The following is a 22,628-nucleotide window of genomic DNA, read 5'->3' on the forward strand; positions in this document are numbered from 1 at the left end:
GGACTTGCACGGAAGACCAAGACCTCTGCTGGCCCGGGCATCCTGAGTCACTACGAAAGTGGTGTTTCCTGCACATAAATCCAGGACCTAAAATTCTTACTCAATGACTACTGTGTCCAGGGGTCTGTTGGGGATAACTGGTTCCTGAAGTTTTTACCAACAGTGTCAGAATGAACATCCAACAGATAACCCCTCCTAGTGATTATCCATCCTCCTCCTCCTCCTCTTCCTCTTCATGTACCATTTTCTTCAGCACACACCAGCACTGGTGCTTTCATTCTGTGACCTCATGACACCTCTACAAGGTACAGTATTATTATCTTCATTTTACAGGCAAGTTAACTGAGATATAGGAAGTCACGTAACTTGACCAAAGTCACTCAGTTAGGGATTGGCAGATTCAGGATTTGAGACCAGGCCACTAAATGTCATCCAAAGTCCAAGCTGTAGCCGCCTCACTATCCTACCATCTATCACTTTTCTTTCAATTAGCACCTCTGTTCTGCCTTCAAACAGGCACAATTCTCTCTGCCCTTAAACACACAGTTCTGCTGAGTATTCTACATAGCTGCTCTTCTGTCCCATTAAACTACTGTCTTCTTTCTTTCAAGCTTTTTTTTTTACCAACTGCTACAAACTACTACACTGCTGACTCACAAATCTGACTCTTAGCCCCCAGGTCCTAGGAATCTCAGAGCTAGTCTAGTCCAACTTCCTTATTTTACAAATGAGAAAACTGAGATGTAGAAAGGGGATGGGATGGGCCCGAGTTTGCAGCAGGTTGATATCAGCATCTCCAATTCCCTATTCCATTCTTCCCTTTCTGTCTTACTCAAGCTGCCTGGTGTTCCTCTCCCACTGATTCTGTGGACACCTGGCCCTGTTGGGCTGTGTACAGACCTGCCTCAATCAGAGCTTATTCCTGGAGTTTGGCTGCTGCCCGAGGGGTGGCAGCTGAGAACCTCTTAGCACTATGCCTTGGCTGCAGTCTATAGAAAGATGCCCACTAAACACCTGGGGTAAGGCCACAAACTGGAAAGCGACATCCCTAAACCTAGATGTTCCGTGGTTTAAGGCCAATGCTAGGATAAACGTTTAATGTGCATGTAAGTGATTCACAAAGAAAGCACCTAAATAAAACAACTGCGTGATCAGTAAATTTCTAAATAATCCCAACAGATCAATACTAGAGGAACAAAATAAATGAGGCTTGTGGGCAGCAAACACTTCCTCCCAGTACTCTTTGCTGCCAGTCTGTGTAAACGACAAGGGAGGGCAGGGATACGAGGCTCCCCCCAGCGCTTTATAAAAAAGAAAACTGACACCAAATCCTACAAAACATTCTCACAGATCTTCAGGATTCTTCAACTTTTCATTCTCATGCTGGGGTATGGAAGAATTAACATTTTCCCCATAAACAGACATTTTAAAAGGCTAATTACAAAATTACTTCTTCCACATCTCCTTACCCCTTCTTATAAATGTCTCCTCAGAACAAAGGGGCTGATTCTCCCTCCGTATTACAGCAGCAGTTAGTGTACAATGAGAGCCCCACAAATGCCAGACCCTTCACACCTTATCTCGTTTGGTTCTTACAGTTTTATGACACGATGTGGGCATTTCTTTATGTGTTTCCTGTCTTTTCCACATTTTATGCATTGAGCATGAATTATAATTAACAAAGTGAATGCTGTTCAAAAATAATTCTCATAATCTGGGCTTCTCTGAGACAGAGCTCAGCTCATTTCTCTAAGCAGAGCTTGCTGGTCCAGAGTTCTAACTCTTTTCCAGCTCAGACTTGCCTTCCCAATTCTTGGCCTCTCTTCTCGGTCTCTGTTTCCCTCTTTCCCTTAAATGCCTTACCCCCCAACCCCATCACAAACAAAAAATAAACAAAACCCTGCTTATAATGGGTTCATAGCTCATCCTGACTTCCGGAGCACTGTGGCTGCATACCAGAGTCAACTATTTCAGGCTGCCTTTGAGGCAGAGACCCTGTGAAAGAGACCGATGCCTGATACCTGAATAAGGAACGAGAAGTATCGGCAGCAAAAACAGCAATTCAGTGTCTTTATGAGGCTGTACCCAGGAGAGACCAGCACCTCTCAGCCTCCTGTCCCATGATCAGTGCCGTCTCCAGGTCAGAACTGTGTCTCAGTCACGGTTGCCCCTGCCCATGAACACAGAGAGTGCCCAGAAATGCGTACTAAATTAATGAGAAAGGACACCCCCACCCCTTTGCATAGACCTGTCTTCTAAATGGAAATGGCAACCAAAGCGAATGTACACTGCAAGCCTGGTCCCTCTGCCTGTGCAACCCTGTGCCTGGATCACTCTTCTTCACCACTGAGAGCAGAGCTCCACGTCACTTCTTTAGTGAGCCCTTCCCTGACATCCTCTTCCCCCTAATCAGGCTAGGTCTTTTGTTATATATCTCATAGCATCAAGCCAAATCCTCCATGGCACCTGTCCAAGTTCACAATTAATTATTTATGTGCTTACTTGATTGGTCTGTCTCCCCACCAGGAGCCAGGCCGCACCAGTTTGCTTACCCCCATGTGTCTACTGCCTGGCTCAATGCTTGCAACATGATCGGAAGTTAATAGTCAGCTGCTGAACAAGTCAAAGTCAAAGGCCTTCCTTTTAACCTAATAAGGATGCAAGCAGGGACATTTATTTATCCAACAGTTGAGCCCCACTACGTGCAGTGTTCTTTGATAGGCATGATTACAGAAAGATGTACACAGATCAGGATATGCAAACTCCACAAGGGCAGGAACTCTATGCACTGTGAAATTCCTAATGCCTGGCACACAGTAAGCATGAAAATAATGAAGAGACATAGTCCCCTCTCTTAAAAGTTCAAGGTTCATCTTGTCTGTCTCTTACTCCTACCACTAAAATTTTTAACTGAATTCAAGAAGAAGAGAAGTTGCGGAATCAGCCCGACAGCTCTGAATTACACCTGCTGTTGGCTGGCTCCTATCAGAAGGCTGTGGAAATCACAGCTTAACACACAGAAGTATTTTTGCCCTCGAAGAAGATTAAATTTGAAATCTGTTCTGTTTAAATGTACTTTCAAGGAGGAAAAAATTCTAATAATTTCCTGGGCTAAGGCTGAGTTTGTAGTTTAAGTGAAACCAATTTTATACCTCACTGCAATTAGTACAAGGTTCCTAATACTGTAAGAGACAGTACCACTTTGAAGGTCCCCTGAGAGCCATGGTTCCCACAAAAAAGCACAGATGCTAACTGCACCCCCACCCCACCCCCCGCAATAAAACATTCTACATACCATTTCAGAGGGCTCATGGGCTCCCTGAGGCCCATCCATAGTCCCAGGTTAAGAAACCCTGAATTAGAGAGAAGGTGGAGACTTGGAACATGCCAGTTTGATATTTTGGTAGAAGTAAAAATTAGTCTAAAACACCCTTCCCCTGGTCACTCACTTGTCGTTAATCTGTCACAGAAATCGGCTAAGGTTCTTTCTTAAAAACATGTGCTACCTGCCCTGGGAAAGCTGGCCCCTTATCAGCCCTGGAACAGGCAGGGATGTCCTGGCCCACTTGGATGGAGAAAGAATGAGAGTGGCTGCTGACTGGGTCGGGTGAGGTAGTACTGCTGGCCATTAAGAGCTGGGACAGACCAAGGCTTGAGTCCTGGCTCTGCTGATGACTTACTGTGTGACTGAGGGCAAGCTGCCATATCTCAGCCTCAGGGACCTCATCTGTGAAAATCCCAACAGTCCCTATGAGAACTACTGTTATGAGGATCACACGATATGAAACACATGAAGAGCTAAGACGAGCACCCAGCACACAGGGAAGTCTTTTTCATAAAGGGTGACTATAACTTCTCGTTATTCTCTGCATTCCTTCTCTGAACACGTACTGCAAACAATAAGCCATTTAAACAAAGTCCATTTAACACAGAAGAGGAGAACGGCTGCTGATAGGAAATACTAGGAGCTGATTGTGAAGTTTCGCTTAAAGACCCTTTAAAGCTCAGAACTGGGGGCTTCCCTGGTGGCGCAGTGGTTAAGAATCCGCCTGCCAATGCAGGAGACACGGGTTCGATCCCTGGTCCGGGAAGATCCCACATGCCGTGGAGCCACTAAGCCTGTGCACCAAAACTACAGAGCCTGTGCTCTAGAGCCCATGAGTCACAACAAGGGAAGCCACCACAATGAGAAGCCCACGCACTGCAACCAAGAGTAGCTCCTGCTCACCACAACTAGAGAAAGCTCACACATAGCAACAAAGACCCAACGCAGCCAATAAATAAATAAATAAATTTAAAAACAAAACAAAACTAAAGGTCAGAATCCCTGCTAGGCTGGACTCACAGAAGGTCCAGCGCAGGTGGGAGGCTGAATGTTAGTAGCTCTCTGCATGGCAGGGTTGGAGTTATGCTGTACGGGTGAGTGGGTGGGTAGCAAGAGATCTAATACATTCAGGAGATCCTGACCCCAAAGTCCTCACTGCTAAATAAAGAAATCTGACACAAGTCCATCTTTCTTTTTCAGTTAGTGACTAAAAAATCCCGAGGTTTACATAAGAGTTGCAAGATAACGAGCTACCTCTACACCTACTATTTTCTTTAATCATCAAAACAACTTTCTGGGATTTCTCTGGTGGTCCAGTGGTAAAGAATCCTCCTTCCAATACAGGGGACGTGGGTTCAATCTTTAAACCAACCCACCCACCCACCCGCAACTTTCTAAGATGGCTACAGCAGGGCTTATCACCCTCATTGTACTGGGGAACTAAGACCTAGATAGGTAAAGTGACTTGACTCAAGTAAAGGACCCAGACTGTTCAGTGGCAATGCCAGCACAAGAATGCAAATCTGGGGTGGTTCTTGTTTCCTACCCATCTCTGTAGCATGTCCATTACTCAGCGCAGTAGATTCTTGGCACAGAAGGCAATCGACAAATGCTTGTTGACTTGAACTGACTTAAGGAAAGCAAATACCTGGGCGGAGGAGATCAAAACAGGGTGGGCCAAAAGAGCACTGGTGTACAACGGATCGATGATAAGGGTTACCAGAGAAGCAGCAGCTACTTTAAAGGCAGCATCTTATTCTCTCTCTACCACCCTGCTGTGCTAACCTACCTTAGGGTCACAAAGCAGAGGCAGAGCCAAAATGAGACCCAAGGTCTGTGGGACTCCAAGGCCTGCACTTATAACCACTTGAAAAATCAACATTCTATTTGATTTCTGAGCCTTTTTATTTAATTTGTTCAGACTCAAACTCCCTCAAAGATTACTAAATAAAATTAAGCATCCTTGTTCTATCACTAGAGTATTTTTCTAAGATGCAAGAAGCAAATTATTAGCAGAGGACTCAAACACAGATAAGGACCAAAGGAGAGGAACTTACTAAAATAAAATATGAAGATAGTGACCACTGCTACCCTTGCAACAACCAGCAAACTTTAGGGTTCAATGCAGAGAAAAAACGTACCCACTCAGAAGCTTCCTCATGAAATCCAATTCTAAAAGGTAGGAACAAGCAAAGACATAACTAGCCTGGTTTAGTTATAAGGAAAATGGAACTCAGCTACAGTGTACAAAAGGGAAGTTTCCACTTCCCTCAGGCAAAGTAAAGCACAATGATGATAAGCATTGGCTTTAGAATCTGAAATTCCTGGGATCTAGTCTGAACTCCATCCCCTACTAACTCTGTGCCCTTTGGGAGTTTTCTTCAATTCTCGAAGCTTCAGCATACAATCTATAAAATGACCTCATCTGGTCACTCTAAGGATTAATTTATTATGTGTAGATACTATGCAAGCTTCTGTGAACATATCAAGAAAAAAGACTGATGAAATCACTACAAACACAGAACATAAAACCCAAACTACACAAATGATTTGAGCAGAGACTGAAGTTCAAACTAGTGTTGCTTCTAGCTCATGAATAAGAACATGCCCTGCGGGCAAATACCCCCAAATGCCAACGAGTTCTATTTCTCCAAATAGCAAATGGTTAGGATTACATTAATTGAGAGATATTACAATTTGGTTTTTGTAATAATATCTTTTCTTATAGGTAGTCTGAAGTCTAGCACATTCACTTCATGTTTGAAATAGCAAATTCCAATGAAGCAATGGTTCAGAAATTCCATTTCACATTAGGCAGGATTCTACAGCAAAAGGGTCAAATCTTCAGACTTGGATCTATGAAACCCACTGAGCCATCTCTTTTAGCATGGTTCCTGCTTCTTCTAAACCAGCCTTATGTCTCAGACTTGTTCTCAAAAATTCCTGTATAGACACACAAAGAAACAGTTGCTCTCACATATTTTTGGAGTCAAAAACTTAAAAGTTCTAATTATTTTTTCCCATTTCCCCCCACTAAAGATGGCACAGTTATGAGTATGAAAGGGTTTGTGGAGTTTTGAGGACCATTCACAATCTCCTGGAACAATCTATTTAAAGTGAAATTCCTTTTAGATCTTTTACCAGAAGTGGAAACAATTTTTCTATCTCAGGTCACAGACCCATGGAGGGAGAGAAATTCCATGAACAGCTAAATGAGTTTTGATGTATGTTGTTATATTTTAGGTTAAGAGCAGGGGATCTAAAACTCCTCAAGAAACAAACAAACAAATTCAGCCCCATAATAAACTAAGGATAAAGAAGAAGGGGAAAAGTAAAAGGGCAGAAGAGAGAGAGAGAGAGAGAGAGAGAGAGAGAGGCAAATAAAGCTAGATACAGGGAAAGACTTATGGAGAAAAGGAAGACACAGCACCCAGAGGATAACAGACCTTTTTGGGCAATAGACCCACCTTGTGGCCATTTTAGATATTGCCACACCAAACTTAGTTCCCGCTGCCTTCTGCAATAAGAAGCAGTGCGCGGGGGTGGAAAGCCTTGGGAACATGCAGTCAGAAGGTCTGCGTTCCAACAGGGGTTTTGTCACTGCCCAGTCAGCATCAGCTGGGTAAGTCACTTGGCTGCTATAAGCCTCAGTTTCCACACCTGATTTGCCCTTCGCACCTCACAGGGTTCTGTGAGGAACAAATAAGATTCTTATAAAATCTATACAAATACTGGAAATTACAACATCATAACTGCTAAAACACAACAAGAACAAGTATCTGTTTCTTGGACTGGCATGCGAGGTAAAGTGTTCCCAATTCCCACCTTAATCAGGAAGTACAACTAAGAAAACCCGAGTCATAACTTTTTTAATTTACGGAATAAATATGGGAATGGAATGGGACTGAATGAGTTACGGAGCCAATGTTCCTTTCTAAATTCTACACCAAGAAACTCAAAAACTAGTTTCCAAACCATTCACCTAGCGAGAATCCCCTTTTCCACGGCTAGAGGGTCTCCAAACTGCCAGAAGATCCTGTGCGCTCTCTGTGCTGAGTGAGGCCCTCCTCCTTCATGCAGTCCACAGCATGCAGGGCTCATAACTGAGCTTACCAATGATTTTTCTTATTCTTGAGCTGACAAATTATCACTGTAACTGAAGTCCTTTGCCAATAATTGGCTCAACTATTATTGCCTACATCTCCTTTAATATTTTTTGTGTTAAGTATAGCTGCTGGAGTAAAACAAATCACCACTAACTAAATTGTACATACCATATCCCACCTTTTAGCAGAAAAAACTCATGTCCTGGTGAATCTGTAGGCTTTCCATGCTGAGTCAATTTCAAGAAAAACTACTATTTTCCTCACCTGAAATCATGTGCAAGTAGGAGAAATCATCCAAAGTGTAGTCTAGCCATGCAAAGTTCTCCAGAACCAAAAGGAATTACGTATCTAAGCAAATAATAATGTGTGCTGTGCGGCCTTGTCTACCTTAATTCCTTGGAAGCGTAGGCAAGGAAAAAAAGACATTAGACACCTCCCATATGGACTCTGGAAATAAAGAATCCATATACTATTAAAATGTTTCAAGTTAATGAAAACCCAAAAGGTAAACATTCCGCCAGAAGCTATTTTTAAATCTTGCCCAAATCCATGTTAATGCTTCTTTGTAAAACACTTGAAGAAACTCAACAGAATATTCATTAAGTCACTCATTCAACCAACATTTACGTGTCAGACCCTGTTCTTGTTCTGGGGATTCAGCAATAAACAAAAGAGCTAAAGTTCCCTCTGTCACAGGCTTAAGTCCAGCATGGGGATGGGGGCGGGGGGGGGGGGGGTGGGAATGCAGACAATAATGAAACATTTAAAATAATTTTAAGTAGCAATAAGTGACATGAGGAAAATACAAGATAAGGAGATAGGGTATAAAGAGTTGGGGGGAGCTGCTACTTTAGACATTGTAATTAGAGAAGACCTCTCTGATGACATGACCATTGAGCCTAAGACTGAATGAGGTGAGCGTGAAGCCACATGGACATCAAGAGAACAACACTACAGGCAGAGAGACCAGCCAGTACGAAGGTCTGAGGAGGAAACAAGCTTGGCATATTTGAGAACAGCAAGGGGGCCTGGGTGTCTGAAGTGGAAAGTATAAGGGCGAAAAGTAGCAGAAGCTAAAATCAGACTGTCAGAGGTCAGATGGTCCCAGGCCTTGTAGGCCAAGGCAAGCACTTGAGTTTTATTCTGAGATAAGAAGCCATTAGAGTTTTAAGCAAGGAAGAGATGAGATCAAGAAGAGTCTGGGAGGAAACCACTGTGGAAGCAGGAGGACCAAGGAATTGACTGCAATATTTCAGAAGAGAAGCGCTGATGAGGTGGTTAGACTAGGGCACTGGTGATGAAGGGGTTGAGAAGTGATCAGATTCAGGATCTATTTTGATGATAGGGCTTGGACGTGTAGTATGAAGGGCTTAAGTGTGAGAGAAACAGTAGGAGAGGATGGTAACAAGTTTTCAGGTCTGAGCAATAGGTCCCACAAACTGGAGATGGGGATGCTGAGAAAGGAGCAGGTTTTGCAGGGAAAGAAATCATAAGCAAGTAGGAGGCAGCACCTCCTGTATGCTAACCCATGGTGGGGTAGAAAGAGTGACTCTAAGAAGCTCAGAGCTCACTTGGCTCTGTGCTGTGCATGAACCCATCACTGGTGTAAATGTTACTGAAAAGTGTTTGTTTCACATCTGCTTGAAAAACAGGGAAGGAAATAATCATAGAGTAGTCATTATTTCTTAAACCCTTACTAATTACCAGGCACTAAGGTAAGCACTGTACATACACTGTAGTCAATCCTCACACATAACACTTAATCACAGTACCTGGCACATGGTAAAATATCATTAAATGTTATCCATAATACTTGTTATGTAACATTTTAAACTGAATGATAACTAATGATTATTTTAATTTCTATAAGTTCTATTTCCTTTTTTTTTTCCAAATCCCCCATTCACTTTATATCATGATTTCCATTGCTTCTTAGGCTAACAGGTAGATTTTGTATTCCTGCTTTTTACAAAGAGGGTGGCCATTCCAAAGTCCTAACTTTATGCAGAGATTTCAGTTTCAGCTGCCTCCTGAAAGCCCCAAATCATGTCTTGTCTTCATGGGCAGTAAAATCCTTATACCTACCTATGGTTCTATATTCCCCTGGAATGCTCTTTTATTATCACACACACTACAGTAAGCTGGCTTTGTTTAAAGCTCCTGGGCATTTCTCTTTTTTCTTCCAAGTTCATCCAGGTATTTAAACATTTCTTGGGTTACACTTTATTTAGTAACTCCAAATGTTTAAAGAAGGGTAGCCTGAGTTAGCTCAGTCTGACATATAACCAGAACCAGAAGTCCAATATTACTTTACAGATGAGGAAATTGTGCCTTAAATAGATGAAATAACTTTGAATTCAGATAGGATTCCCAGTCTGTGCTCTACTCAGTAGATAATGAAGCATCTCTCCTAACACATCTGCCCCTGACACACTGATCACAGTTCAACCCTCTGGACTCACACTGAGTAAATACGACAGTCAGTCTTTCACGTACCCTATAAGCATCTCAATACAGCTATTTATTCTGTCTTCCATTTGCCTCCACCCCTCAAATTCCAAACTAAATTCCCTCAATTACTTTTTCTTCTTTAAAAACAAAACGTTTATAACATGAACACAAGGAGAGTCTTTTTTTTTTTTAAACCTTAAAAAATGATACAAATCATAAATGCTCCACTGGAAATGATAAATAGTGAATGGGTTTCCTTCATGTAATATTAGTTTCATTTTAGGGAATTTCTGCCCACAACAACAAATACTGAAAGTTAAAGGCAGCATGGTAGAAGTCATGAAACCTGAGCTCTGCCACTAACTAGCTATACAAATCTAGGGGGCTACAACTTCTTTGTGTTTTCATTTGTCTTCAAAATGGGGATAATAATACCCTTCCTACAGTTCAAAGGCTGGGGAAGGCAATGAGATTTAATTCATAAGCTGTAATATATATGAAAATATTTAGAAAGTTATACAATACATAAGAAAACATTAATATTAATGTATTATAAATGTTGACAGTATGATCAGGAAGAGAGAGACATTAACAAAGGAATCTAAATTAATGCAAAAACAATTTTACCTTCATGTTGCAAGCTAATTCCATTAGTTTTTTTGCATTTTCTTCTGAACGATATCTCTTAGGAAGCTGAACCCTGAAGAACTTCAGGGCACCTTCAAAGTCTGTCAATAGCAAGTCATCTTTGGAAGTCTTGAAGAAAGAAGAAAATACAGCCATGTACAGAAAAACTTTTTTTGCTATGAAGGTGCCCAAGAAGCATTTTATAATCCCAGCACCTTTATAATCCCCAGGAGATACTTCGTAGCTTTTGCCAGAGCAACTTGTAGTGTCCACTGTCAGGGACAAGGCCAGAGCATCATGGCTGCTCAGAACGAGATTAAGACCAAGATATTCCAAGTGCTGAAGAAGCAATGCCAGATAACCCAGCTTACAAATAAATGTGTACTGTACCTTTAATAATCCAAGGGCAACATTAAAAATAACACTTATTCCCTAAAAGAAAAAACACAGAAAGCATTTTCAGTGTTTACATCTGGATTTTAAGCTGTTTGTCTCCAGAATACCCCACAATTTTAGAGAAATTGTAAAAACTTAAGTAAAGAAATGGAATATCTTGAAAATATCTTCGGAAAAAAAAATTACAAGGCCACCACTGAAAAACCAGTTAAGGCAGACCCAGTCTCCCATTTTTCTGAGAGAAGAGTTTTTCTAGAGCTATTCTCACAATTCAAGAATGCTTTTCAAAGTATTCTATGCTTCCAAACTAAAACATTAAAGTCATAAAATTGTGATCTCTCAGGAAATAACTCCTGGTGGCTCTTCCTGTATTCTGTGCTGCTCACTCCAAGTACAACCACCCTGTCCATGAGCCCTTATGTCCCAGAACTGAATCTGCTCAGGGTTCCCTCCACTCTGCCTCTCTTCATCTAATCATTCTAAGAGTGATGGGGCAAAGGACGGCTGAGGGGCGGCACTAACATCTGCTGACCAAGTTAAACTTTTAAAGTTTCTGAGCCTCAATTTCCATAAGTAATATTCTCCCAATGGTTGTCTGAGTTAATCAGTTGAAAAGTTTTTTTTGTGTTGTTTTTCTTAAGATTTATATTTTTTTATTTTAATTTTTGGCTAAATTGGGTCTTCGCTGCTGTGCACAGGCTTTCTGTAGTTGCAGAGAACAGGGCCTACTCATCATTGCGTTGCATGGGCTTCTCATTGAGGCTTCTCTTGTTCCAGAGCATGGGCTCTAGGTGTGTGGGCTTTAGTAGCTGCAGCCTGCAGGCTCAGTAGTTGTGGCGCACAGGCTTAGCTGCATGTGGGATCTTCCTGGATCAGGGATCGAACCTGTGTCCCGTGCATGGGCAGGCGGATTCTTAACCACTGTGCCACCAGGGATGCGCCACTTGAAAAGTTTATGTAAGTTACTTAACATGCCACAGGCCCATAGTAACTACTTAACTAATGGTTGTTTATAATAGTAAAAAACTAGACAAAGGTTTGAGATTAGGAATTGGTTACATAAATTTTGATATATCCAAAGAATGGGATACTTGGCAGTAAGTAAGAATAATGGTATATCTGGAATGCTGTTTCAAGCTAGACAGAAGATACAAATTTCTTAATGGATTTTTGTATGTTTTGAATATGGGACAATTAAACAAAAATAAGGATGGTATAGATGTGTGTGTGCCTACAGATACCCAAGTATATGAGATAAAAAGAGGTTACCAAATAGCATATATAGCATAATTATATTTTATGTATTTTATATACATATAAAACTATAATATACATTACATAATATTCCACATGAAAAAACTGTTCCATATACATATTACACATTATACATCTATGAACACAATACAAAAAAGGCTAAAAGAATATACACCAAAATGTTAAAAGTAGTTTCCCTCTGGACTGCGATGAGAAGCGTTTTTAAATCTTTTTGCTTACACTTTCTATAGTTTCTATAACAAACACACATTGTTTTTGAAATTAGTTTTTTCTTCTTAGGCACTCCCCCCCAAACCCAAAACAAATCTGAGGCAAAGACTGTTATTTACTATAATATCTACTTTCTTTTAATAATAGGCCCCCAAGTTTTAGCAAGTTCCTAGTCAGCTTAAAAAAAAATTCTCCTTAAAAGCTAGGTATGGTCATGTACCTAAGTTCTGGCCAGTAAGAGGTTAAAAGGAGATGCAGCTGGAAATTCCAGGAAGTGTCTTTTAAAAGAGGGGACGCACCCTCCCTGAACCCCTAAACCTCCTAGCTTAAATACGGAGGTAGTGGCTGCAGCTCTAATCAGACATACGCAACAGAGCTGCATTCTTAGGAGGACAGGTTACTGCCAACCTTCTGACTTCTTTCACATCGGAAAGAAAAATAAACCTCTATTTTGTCACTGTTATTTTGGATTTCTTCAATGCAGCCAAACCTAAACCTAGCTAATACAAATGTGATTTTTTTAGCAGAGAGCACCTTTAACAAAACATGGTTATTAGCATCAGCCCAAGGAAGAGTCACTTAAACCTGGATTTTCCAGCAATGAAATAAAATAACTGAGAGAATAAATTCTGTTTTAACAGGGATGACACAGGAAGGACACTAAAAATAAAAGCCAAAGTGCTGTGGGACTTCCTAGGTGGCACAGTGGTTAAGAATCTGCCTGCCAATGCAGGGGACTCGGGTTCGATCCCTGTCCCAGGAAGATTCCACATGCGGCAGAGCATACTAAGCCCGTGTGCCACAACTATTGAGCCCGTGCACCTAGAGCCTGTGCTCTGCAACAAGAGAAGCCACCATGATGAGGAGCCTGCGCACCACAATGAAGAATAGCCTGCAATGGGCTTTCTAGGTGGCGCAGTGGTTGAGAATCCGCCTGCCAATGCAGGGGACACAGGTTCGATCCCTGCTCCAGAAGGATCCCACATGCTGCGGAGCAACTAAGCCTGTGCGCCACAACTATTGAGCCTGCACTTTAGAGCCAGTGAGCCACAACTGTTGAGCCCGTGTACTGTGACTACTGAGGCCTGAGCGCTTGGAGCCCATGCTCCGCAACGGGATAGTCCACGGTAGTGAGGAGCCTGCGCACCACAACAAGGAGTAGCCCCCACTCACCGCAACTAAAAGAAAGCCTGCACACAGCAAGGAAGACCCAACACAGCCAATAAAATAAATACATAAAAAAAAAATAAGAGTAGCCCCCACTCGCTGCAACTAGAGAAAAAGCCACGTGCAGTAACGAAGACCCAATGCAGCCAATAAATAAATAAATTAAAAAAAAAAAAAAAAAAAAGCCAAAGTCCTGTGGCCTCTGATACATACCTCACATAAAAGCAGGTCGATGATATGGAAGACCATGTAGAGAGGGAATTTTGCAGTGAAGAGCGTAAGAAACCACTGGGAGGCATACATGTGTGCTTCAAGGCTTATATCCAGGAAGTGGTTGTACAAGTCAGGAATGTATTCCTGAAACAGCAAACTAATTAGTTTTGGGCACACATGCAGCTGGTTAACTCTCACTCAGGAGGCTCATAAATCTGCCAGGAATAGGCCAAAAAAGTCACATATTTGTGTTTTTCTAAAAACTGCCAAAGTGCTCAGAAGAACACATTCTCTGGTATTAAACTGGCACTCAGCTCTCGTTTTCAGTCCACAAAGTAGCTCTAAAGAGGAATTCCCAAATGGTGACAAATATTTGGAAGGACAGTTTTTCTTTCCAAGTTATGAAATGTTTGGGAAAGTTTGTTTCACTTTTGTTATAAGATTCCTAACAGGTCAGCTTCAGAGCTTCGGTGAATATTTCTTGACGGAGTCTGCTGTATTAAAGGCTCCTACAGTCATCTGATCTTTTGGGTGTTTATGAGATAGAAAACCTGGCTTACACCCATCAGGTTAACACCTTATTAATCTTGGCATCATTGTTACATAGAGAGAAATGAAAAACATAAAACCCGTCCTTAACCCTGGATGGCTGAGGAAATCACCACTGCTCCTTGGCACCATTTCATTTCATCAGTCTCGCTCTTCCCAGTCCTGCATTCTTATTGGCAAATGCAGGCTGGATTCTCTTTTTACCTGCATGAGGCGCTCCAACTGGTAAAATTTGCAATGCAAATCTTCAAAGTTTTGCTTGAAAAGTTCCCTGAGGCCATAGTCAAACATGATCTTGACCAGAACACTGAATGCCTGTTCCTCAGGCATCTGTAACAGACAGGGAAAGAGGGAAGGGGTGGGTGGATCAAAAACATACACAGAGTATGTTAAATTCACCCTTCAACTCTATCTGAATAGTAGGAAATTTAGTGATGTGCAGTAACTCAGATCTCTGCTGTGTTTTATAACATTCATTCATTCAACCAAGAAATATTTAACAGTACCTCCTCTATGTCAGACACTGTTCCTGTCCTTGGAGGGGCCTCTCATACAACCAGTGTATAATAACTATAAAATGCATTAGTTAGAAAGATCAGCGGGAGCACAAGAACAAGAAAGCCCGAGTCTTTCTGAGGGAGCCAGGAACAGGCTCTGCAGGGAGGACAGGATTTGAATTGAGTAGGAACAGGCCTATACTCAAATATGTTTCATCTTTCCCAAACCATAAAACCTTTCTTAAATCATTTTACCTCCTTAACTGTTATTTCATTTTAGTAAAAATGTTTTTCTTCCTCACTGTTACTATAAAAACATGGCTAGTTACAGAAGAACTTTACATATTCTAAGGTCTGAAGTAATGCTTGAAGTATTACAGTAACGCTTGCAGTAATACTTAAAATACTACAAAAAGCCTCTTTACTTCACTTCTATTTACAGATGTTACTCACTTATACATCCTTCATAGCTTTATGGAAAAATATCTTCCTGAGAACCTGGCAAAATGTCTAGTTTTCAAAATAGAAAAAGAGCACTGGAAATATTACTTAAGGCATGATGTGATTGTAGCAAGCCTTCCAAATGTCAAGAAGGTGGGCGGGCTTCTGTCGAACAAGATGATGGAGGTGGGCTGAGCAAAGAAATAACTGGGAATAAAGCAGAGCTAAAGAGCAAATTAGACTAAGTAATAAACGAGGAAACGATAGCAAATTATTGTTGGAAAGGGAAGGGCGTCTGGGGCGAAGGACCAGACCCTTGAGGTCTTTATCATGGAAGGCAACTTCACTCTTCCACTTGCTGAGGGAGCCCTGGTCTGCCCAGAGCAGCATTTCTGATGTGAGGCAGCACACCTGCCCTTACTCGGAAACAAGCACTTACTTTAACATAATGGCAAGCAGCACAGAGTTCAAACCCAGACACTGGGGATGTGACCGGGAAACTCATTTTAAAAGGGTTGCGATACTTAAACGGGGATAGATGGGGATAAATGTCCTTGCACTAAAGTTGAGAACGAAGACAAACCACACAGACTTGTGAGACTCTGAGATATGAAGTCTGATTAAAACAACAAAACAAAAATTTAAAGCTTGACTTGACCATGTATTAATTAGCCTGATTGTGAGAATCATTTCACAATGTATAGTATATCAAGTCATCACATTATACACCTTATATATACTCACACAATTTTTATTTGTCAATTATATGTAAAAAAAAGTTTGGGGGGAAAAAAAACTTGACTTCTTTATCAACGTTGTAGCTTTATCACATTTTTGCATGCCCACTAATACCAACAAGCTAGGCTCACAGTAAGATGCAAAGTGGTTTTGTTTTACTTGTACGACAACCTACACAAAATGGCTTAAACCTCTTCAAAAACTTCCTCTTCTTAGAGAAACAAAATCTAGACTGTGTGGCTGGGCCTCCGCAGCCCTCCTTCAAACTGGTCTTGCTGACCTCTCTAGCTCCCTCCCCCGATTCCCCATGGCTCGTAACACTCCTGTCACAGTGCCCTTCTTTCAGTTCCTTCCAGATGCCAACTCTTCCAGATTTCAGGGCTTCTATATACTGTACTATTCTCTTCTCCAGGAATGCTCTACTCTCTACTCTCTTGCTTTCAAAAATTTTTTTAACATTGTTATGAAAATAATAAAACTAAGTTAAATGATATAGAAAAGTACAAAAGAGAATGGATACCCCTTTCTCATTTTTCAGGGTTCACTTTAAAGGTTAGCTTCCCAGAGAAGTGTGTAATCTAAATGAGGCTCCCTTGTTATAATCTTGCATCAAACTTTTCACTATACCTTCAAAGAGCCACTGAAAGTAACAATGATATACTTGTGTGACTTTTTTGCCTACAGCTAGTCAGCTTCACTAGCTCTGCATCCAAGAGAACTGGGGCCACGTCTATCTTATTCATTATTCACTCTTGATCACTAGCACAGTTCAGACAAGAGCAGGTGCTCAAAAACTCTCCCCTAACATCACCTATGTGGTACTTTTGTCAAGCATTTTAACTTGAACCATGGGGAAATGATCAGACAAATCAAGAATTTGGGATGTTTTACAAGACAATTTGCTTCAATTTTTCAAAATTGTAAATGGCATGGAACACACAAAAAAGGGAAAGGGGATAGCTTTTAAAGAATAAAAAGAAATGACAACCAAATGCAATGCCTGAATCTTCACTGATCTTGGTTAGAAAAAAAGCTATAAGGACTTTACTGAGAAAACAGGGAAAACTCAATGTGGACTGTGGGTAAGACATTACTGAATCAGTGTCAAATTTCCCAGCTATGACTGTGATATTCTGGTTAGGTCCTCAGGAGATATATGCACAAGTATTTAGGAGTGGAGTATCTTGATGTTTGCTACTTATTTTCCAAGAATAGTTTCAAAACAAAACCCAACAAACAAACACATGTGTGTGTGAGAGAGAGAGGGAAAAAGAGGAAGGGAGAGAGAGATGCAGAGAAAGCAGTGTGGAAGAGTATTATTAATTGATCAATTAAGTCAAGAGTACATGAGTGTTCACCTTAACATTTTTTCAATTTGTTGTGGATTTAGAAAAAATATCAATAAGATGGAGGGTAAGGTCTTTGCTGAATGAATGAATTAATGAACAAATAAAATGGCACTAAAGCAAGCCACCTTCTCTGCCTCCCTCCCACCTCAGTACATAAATCTCAAAGTAAAGACTGATGACAGCAGCTACTTTAGAGAAGAGAAAATGTCCCCAGAGAGTTCAACCAAGACTAAAGTCTATCCAATCATCCTAGTAACAAAAAAAGTCTCCCCTTGTACCAATTTTCAACACTGGTCATTTATTTTTTACCATGTTTCTCTTCCATGACGACACTGTACTAATTTAAGAAAAAGGTTTCCAGATACAAGAGTTAATACTCATGCGCTAGAGTCTGGCCAAAGACAATATAAAACCATGATCAAATCTAAAGCTAGTATAAGCTGAGGCAGGACATGTGTAAGTCATACATAGAGACCTAATTACTCACATGGAGAAGCAGAACAGCAGCAAGAAATGACTGGCCCTGGCAATAGCCAATCTCTTCATCATACACAGAATAAGCCTGGGGGGAAAAACACACATGAGGTGTAAATATAATGTAGTCACTCTTGAGTCACAGTTGCCCTATACGAACTTGAACCTGGGAACCTCGAAGATGCTATCCACACTTCACTGTGCCATTCTGATGGTCAGTGAATGATGCAAACATTTCCCTTCAATTCCAATTTTTCTTTATAATAAGTAACACTGTCACCATGCCACTTCCTGTAGCCAAGGACTGGTAAGGTTAAGCAAAAACCATTTCAGTACTAAAAAGAAGTTGTCATTGCGCCTGTCTTTGCTCATGCTTTTCCCTCCTCTCTATCTGAAAAATGTGCTCTTCCTTCAGGCTCCAAGCATATTCCATCCCCTCAGGATTCTCTCTCTCCTCGGTACTTTTATGGTATTTGCTAGAGATGTATGGTTATTGTAGCACTTACCACACTGCATTTTAAATGTCCATCCTCTCTACTAGACTGTGAACTTCTTAGGGGCTGGGGTGATGTTCTATTCAATGCAGCCAGCACCTCAATACATAGCAGGCACTCACTAAACACTGTTATTGTTATTCATTTGTCTTTCTGGGAAAAAATCTTTTGGCAAAGACACCAAAATACAATCCTTTCCACAATGCCGGTAATAACTTTTCTGATAACAGGGATTACTCTGAGACCATCTGTGGGATCCTTTGGAATTTTCATTTGTATTTTTCTTGGCGGCAAATGATTACTACCCATCTCTTCTGAACATCATCATTAACAGAATACTGACATCAAACATTTCTGTGGTTTACCCTTTAGTTCCCTAGTTGTTCTTCACAGTCTTGTTTTTATGATTAATATTTATAGCTCTCATGTAAGTTGTGGGGGAAGAGGGGAATTCCAACAGATTCAGGATGCGATTCCCTGTTTGACAAATTTATTTCTGATGAAACTCTCTTTATTCTCCACTTGCTTTGCCCCGCCCCACCAAGGTTCTTCTGTATCCCAAGAAAGCAACTTAGAAATGGGTGTGTTTAGGGACTTCCCTGGTGGCACAGAGGTTAAGAATCCACCTGCCACAAAGGTGTAAAGCAATTATACTCTAATAAAGAGCTTAAAAATAAATATATAAATAAAACACGAGGCAATCATTAGATGCCATACATACAAAAAAAAAAAAAAAGAAAGAATCTGCCTGCCAATGCAGGGGACACGGGTTCAATCCATGGTGCAGGAAAATCCCACATGCCACAGAGCAACTAAGCCCATGCACCACAACTACTCGAGCCTGTGCTCTAGAGCCCTCGAGCCACAACTACTGAGCCCTCGTGCCTAGAGCCTGTGCTCCATAACAAGAGAAGCCACCACAATGAGAAGCCTGCTCACCACAATGAAGAATAGCTCCCACTCGCTGCAACTAAGAAAGCCCATGCACAGCAACGAAGACCCAAAGCAGCCAAAAATAAAATAAGTAAACAATAAATGTTAAAAAAAAAAAAAAGAAAATAAAAAAGAAATGGGTATGTTTAGAATTCAGATCACTTAGCAAAATGTGATGCCAATGCTTATTAGATGACAAATTAATATACATATGAGATTTTATCATTTGCTTCTGGTGAAACTATAGCTTTTAAAATATATACGTATATATATATTTTACACAGCCAGCACTCACCAAACACTGTTACTGTTTATATATATAACCATACTTTTATAAATTCAGGTAGAATTCAATATAATCTCATTATATCCCCCATTTCGTCAAAGCTTATCTGATGAGGGCTACAGAATGAGAAACACATATGCTTTTCCAAAGACAAGATGCACAGAGGGATTTAGAAATGATCTTTTGTAATTTAATGAGACCACCTTCCACCTATCAAACAAGTAAAAATTAACAAGGACTAATACCCATTTTGTTAAGACTGTTACAAACTAGTAGCAATATATGACAACACAGCTCTGTGGAATGCAGTTTGACAGTTCACTGACGAAGGTACCAATCAACAGTTGATCAGTCAAGAAAGAATAGAGGCTTCACAGTTAGAGCTGGGCTGAAATCCCACAACTGCTAATGTCTTGGCCTGGCTCTTGGCCCACTGCTTAAATTCCTTATTCGTGAGGTGAGAATGATCATAGTATTTACATAATAGAGCTGACGTATTATTCTCCGTCCTCTCAAGTGAAGTGCTCAGCACATGGCTTAATTACGTACCAGGACAAAGATGCACTTGAATTCCTATAGGGAGAGAACGGAGGGGAGCATGTTTCAGGCTCAGAGAAAAGTCTGAAGCAATGTCTTATATTTCAAACATTTCCCGAAAGTCTGAAAGTACTTTCATGCACATAATACATTGGGGAAATGTTTGAAATATAAGGTTCATGGAGGCTGTAATGAAATATGGGGAAAAAAAGCCATTTCATTAATTCATCAACATTTAATGAGCACCTACTATTTTGTTTTTGTTTTTTTTTGGTGTGTCGGGTCTTAATTGCAGCACACGGAAGTTGTGCTGCGGCCTGTGGGCTCAGCAGCTACGGTGAGAAGGCTTAGTTGCCCTGAGGCATGCAGGATCTTAGTTCCTCGACCAAGGATCAAACCCACGTCCCCTGCACTGGAAGTCAGATTCTTTAACACTGGACCACCAGGGAAGTCTCAGCACCTACTATAATACGGTGTGCACTGTGCCAAGTGCTACAGATGCGAACATATGTAAGAAATGATTCTTGCCCTTGAGAACTTCACAGTTCAGTTGGGAAGTTTGACAAGTGAATCAACCAGAGTATAGAGAGAAGTTCAATGTGACTGAAGCATAAAATATTTAGGGAATAAGCCAGGATATATTACAAAATGCCTTTTAATACTAAGCTAACGAATTTAGGATCTGGAAATGAACTAAGGAATTTTGATTTCTTTCTGTGGGTTAGAGGAAGCACTAAAGGTTTTAGTGGGTTTAGTGGAGGCCACTAAAATGATCCAATACTAGGGTCAACACAGAGAAAATAACAAACAGGCTAGAACCCAAAGGCAGGGAGACTAATGCAAGGCAGCTTTTGTAAAAGTGCCAGCAACATATGATAGTGGCCTGTACCAGGGCAGTGAACAGAAAGAGAAGTATGGCTTAAAGAGACATCAATCATATCAAACTGAACGTGGCCAAAGGAAAGAACTAGAAAATGACAGAGAAATGATTGTATTTTCAGCAAGACAATGGCATGGGGGAAAAAGGAGGACTGTTTTTAATTAAAAGAGACATAACAACTAACCACAGTACGAATACTGCTGGATCCTGATTCTAACTAAATATGTAAAGACATTTAGGGAAATCTGAACATGGAGTGGCTACTGGATGGTTCTGATGCTACAGGCAGATAATGGTCTTATTTTTTAGAGAGGTATGGTGAAGAATTTAGGACTGTGATGTCTGAAGTTTGCTTTAAAGTATCTCAGGGAAAATTTTTTAAAGGGATAGATGAAGCAACTGTGACAATATGTTGATAAATATTAAATCCAGGTGGATATATACATATTCATTTACACTACTCAACTTTTACGTATGTTTGAAATTTTTCATAATAAAGTGTTTTTTAAATGAACCCTAGGTTTAGACCTGGGTTTTGTTTCACAGACTTTTACATGGAGACCAACGAGCAGCTGGAAATTTAGGCCTTGAGCTAATGTAGATTTGGGAACATCTGTGCAGTGGTGATAGCTGAAGCTGTGGGCGTGGAAGGTGTCACCCACGGAGACAGGGTAAAGCTACAGGAACCAGTGACTGAGCATCTAGGGGAAGGCCTCTATTTTAGGAGCAGGCAGAGAGAGAGAAAATCATGAAAGAATCAGTGAAGTTGTCACAGAAGTGAGAGCTTAACCAAGAGGGTGAGAAGTCAGAAGCAGAGAGAGCTGCAATGAAGATCATCAGGAGAGAGAAACCTGAGTGCAGCGGGGTCAGAAGTAAGGGATCAGACTCAGTGAGTACACGGCTCCTTTCTGGGACATTTTGCAGGAAGGTGAGGGATAGCTAGATTTAAAGGGTAACAGAAATCCTATCATTTTATATGTAATTATTTCCTGTTCATTATGAATCTAAAATTGTGTTGTTACCTTTGATTTTACAAAGACTTTTCTCTCATGTTTCTGCATTCTTGAACATCAAATACAAATTACATTTTGTAGTTGTCCTTTGCACAATTTCAAAAAACCAGAATCACCATTTAAAATTGAGTCTTTTTTTTTTGACATGAAATACCTTGCATATTTTATATAAAGAATCTTGTCCATCTCCTCCTGTGTCCTTAAAGTAGTCATGAGCTGGGAATGTCCGGTTAATATCACGAGTGATAGCACTGTCCTGGGGAGACTCCTGTGGGAACATTAGGAAAGAGAAGGTTCAGTAGTCAGTCACGTACGTACTTGTTTGGGCTTGTACAACAAGGTCTTCTCATTTACATGCTTTACAATGCTGCAAGGATATACATACACATACGCATGCCCAGAGTTACTGTGTCCTCAGGGAAGCAAAAGCAAATATTAAGGGAAAAAAAGATGAAAGAAAAGCAACCTGTTTCACTCTATACACCTCATGTATACTCTATCCCTGTTCAAGGAAGTGCAGCTGGTAACCTCTCTAATTGTAAGAGGGAAAATGTGATTCAAAATATAGTTCCCATAGGAAAACACTCAACCTAACCTCAAAAGAAGGAGGCAAAGTGCTCCCATTAGGAAAACTGGGTACAAAAACTGCTGCTTTAATTGATCCTTT

At 40.8% G+C, this 22,628-nt stretch overlaps 1 protein-coding gene across 5 annotated transcripts in view; it reads right to left on the bottom strand.

The window, feature by feature from the left end:
* RABGAP1 (RAB GTPase activating protein 1) overlaps positions 1-22,628 on the bottom strand; it is a 169,929-nt gene that overhangs the window by 17,358 nt on the left and 129,943 nt on the right. For 4 of the 5 annotated variants that reach the window (XR_009051204.1, XM_057720393.1, XM_057720392.1 and 1 more), the window contains exons 14-19: positions 22,116-22,229; positions 17,832-17,906; positions 14,524-14,649; positions 13,771-13,914; positions 10,900-10,941; positions 10,510-10,638 (exon numbers count right to left, since the gene is read on the bottom strand). Coding sequence is in view for 4 of the 5 variants with exons in the window: in XM_057720393.1 (XP_057576376.1) it covers positions 10,510-10,638; positions 10,900-10,941; positions 13,771-13,914; positions 14,524-14,649; positions 17,832-17,906; positions 22,116-22,229 (630 nt within the window). In the remaining variant the exon portion in view is untranslated. The remainder of the gene's footprint in view (positions 1-10,509; positions 10,639-10,899; positions 10,942-13,770; positions 13,915-14,523; positions 14,650-17,831; positions 17,907-22,115; positions 22,230-22,628) is intronic. The other variant, XM_057720394.1, reaches the window with a different exon arrangement.

Source organism: Hippopotamus amphibius, chromosome 2 (genome assembly GCF_030028045.1).
Source record: "Hippopotamus amphibius kiboko isolate mHipAmp2 chromosome 2, mHipAmp2.hap2, whole genome shotgun sequence".
Lineage (NCBI taxonomy): Eukaryota > Metazoa > Chordata > Mammalia > Artiodactyla > Hippopotamidae > Hippopotamus > Hippopotamus amphibius.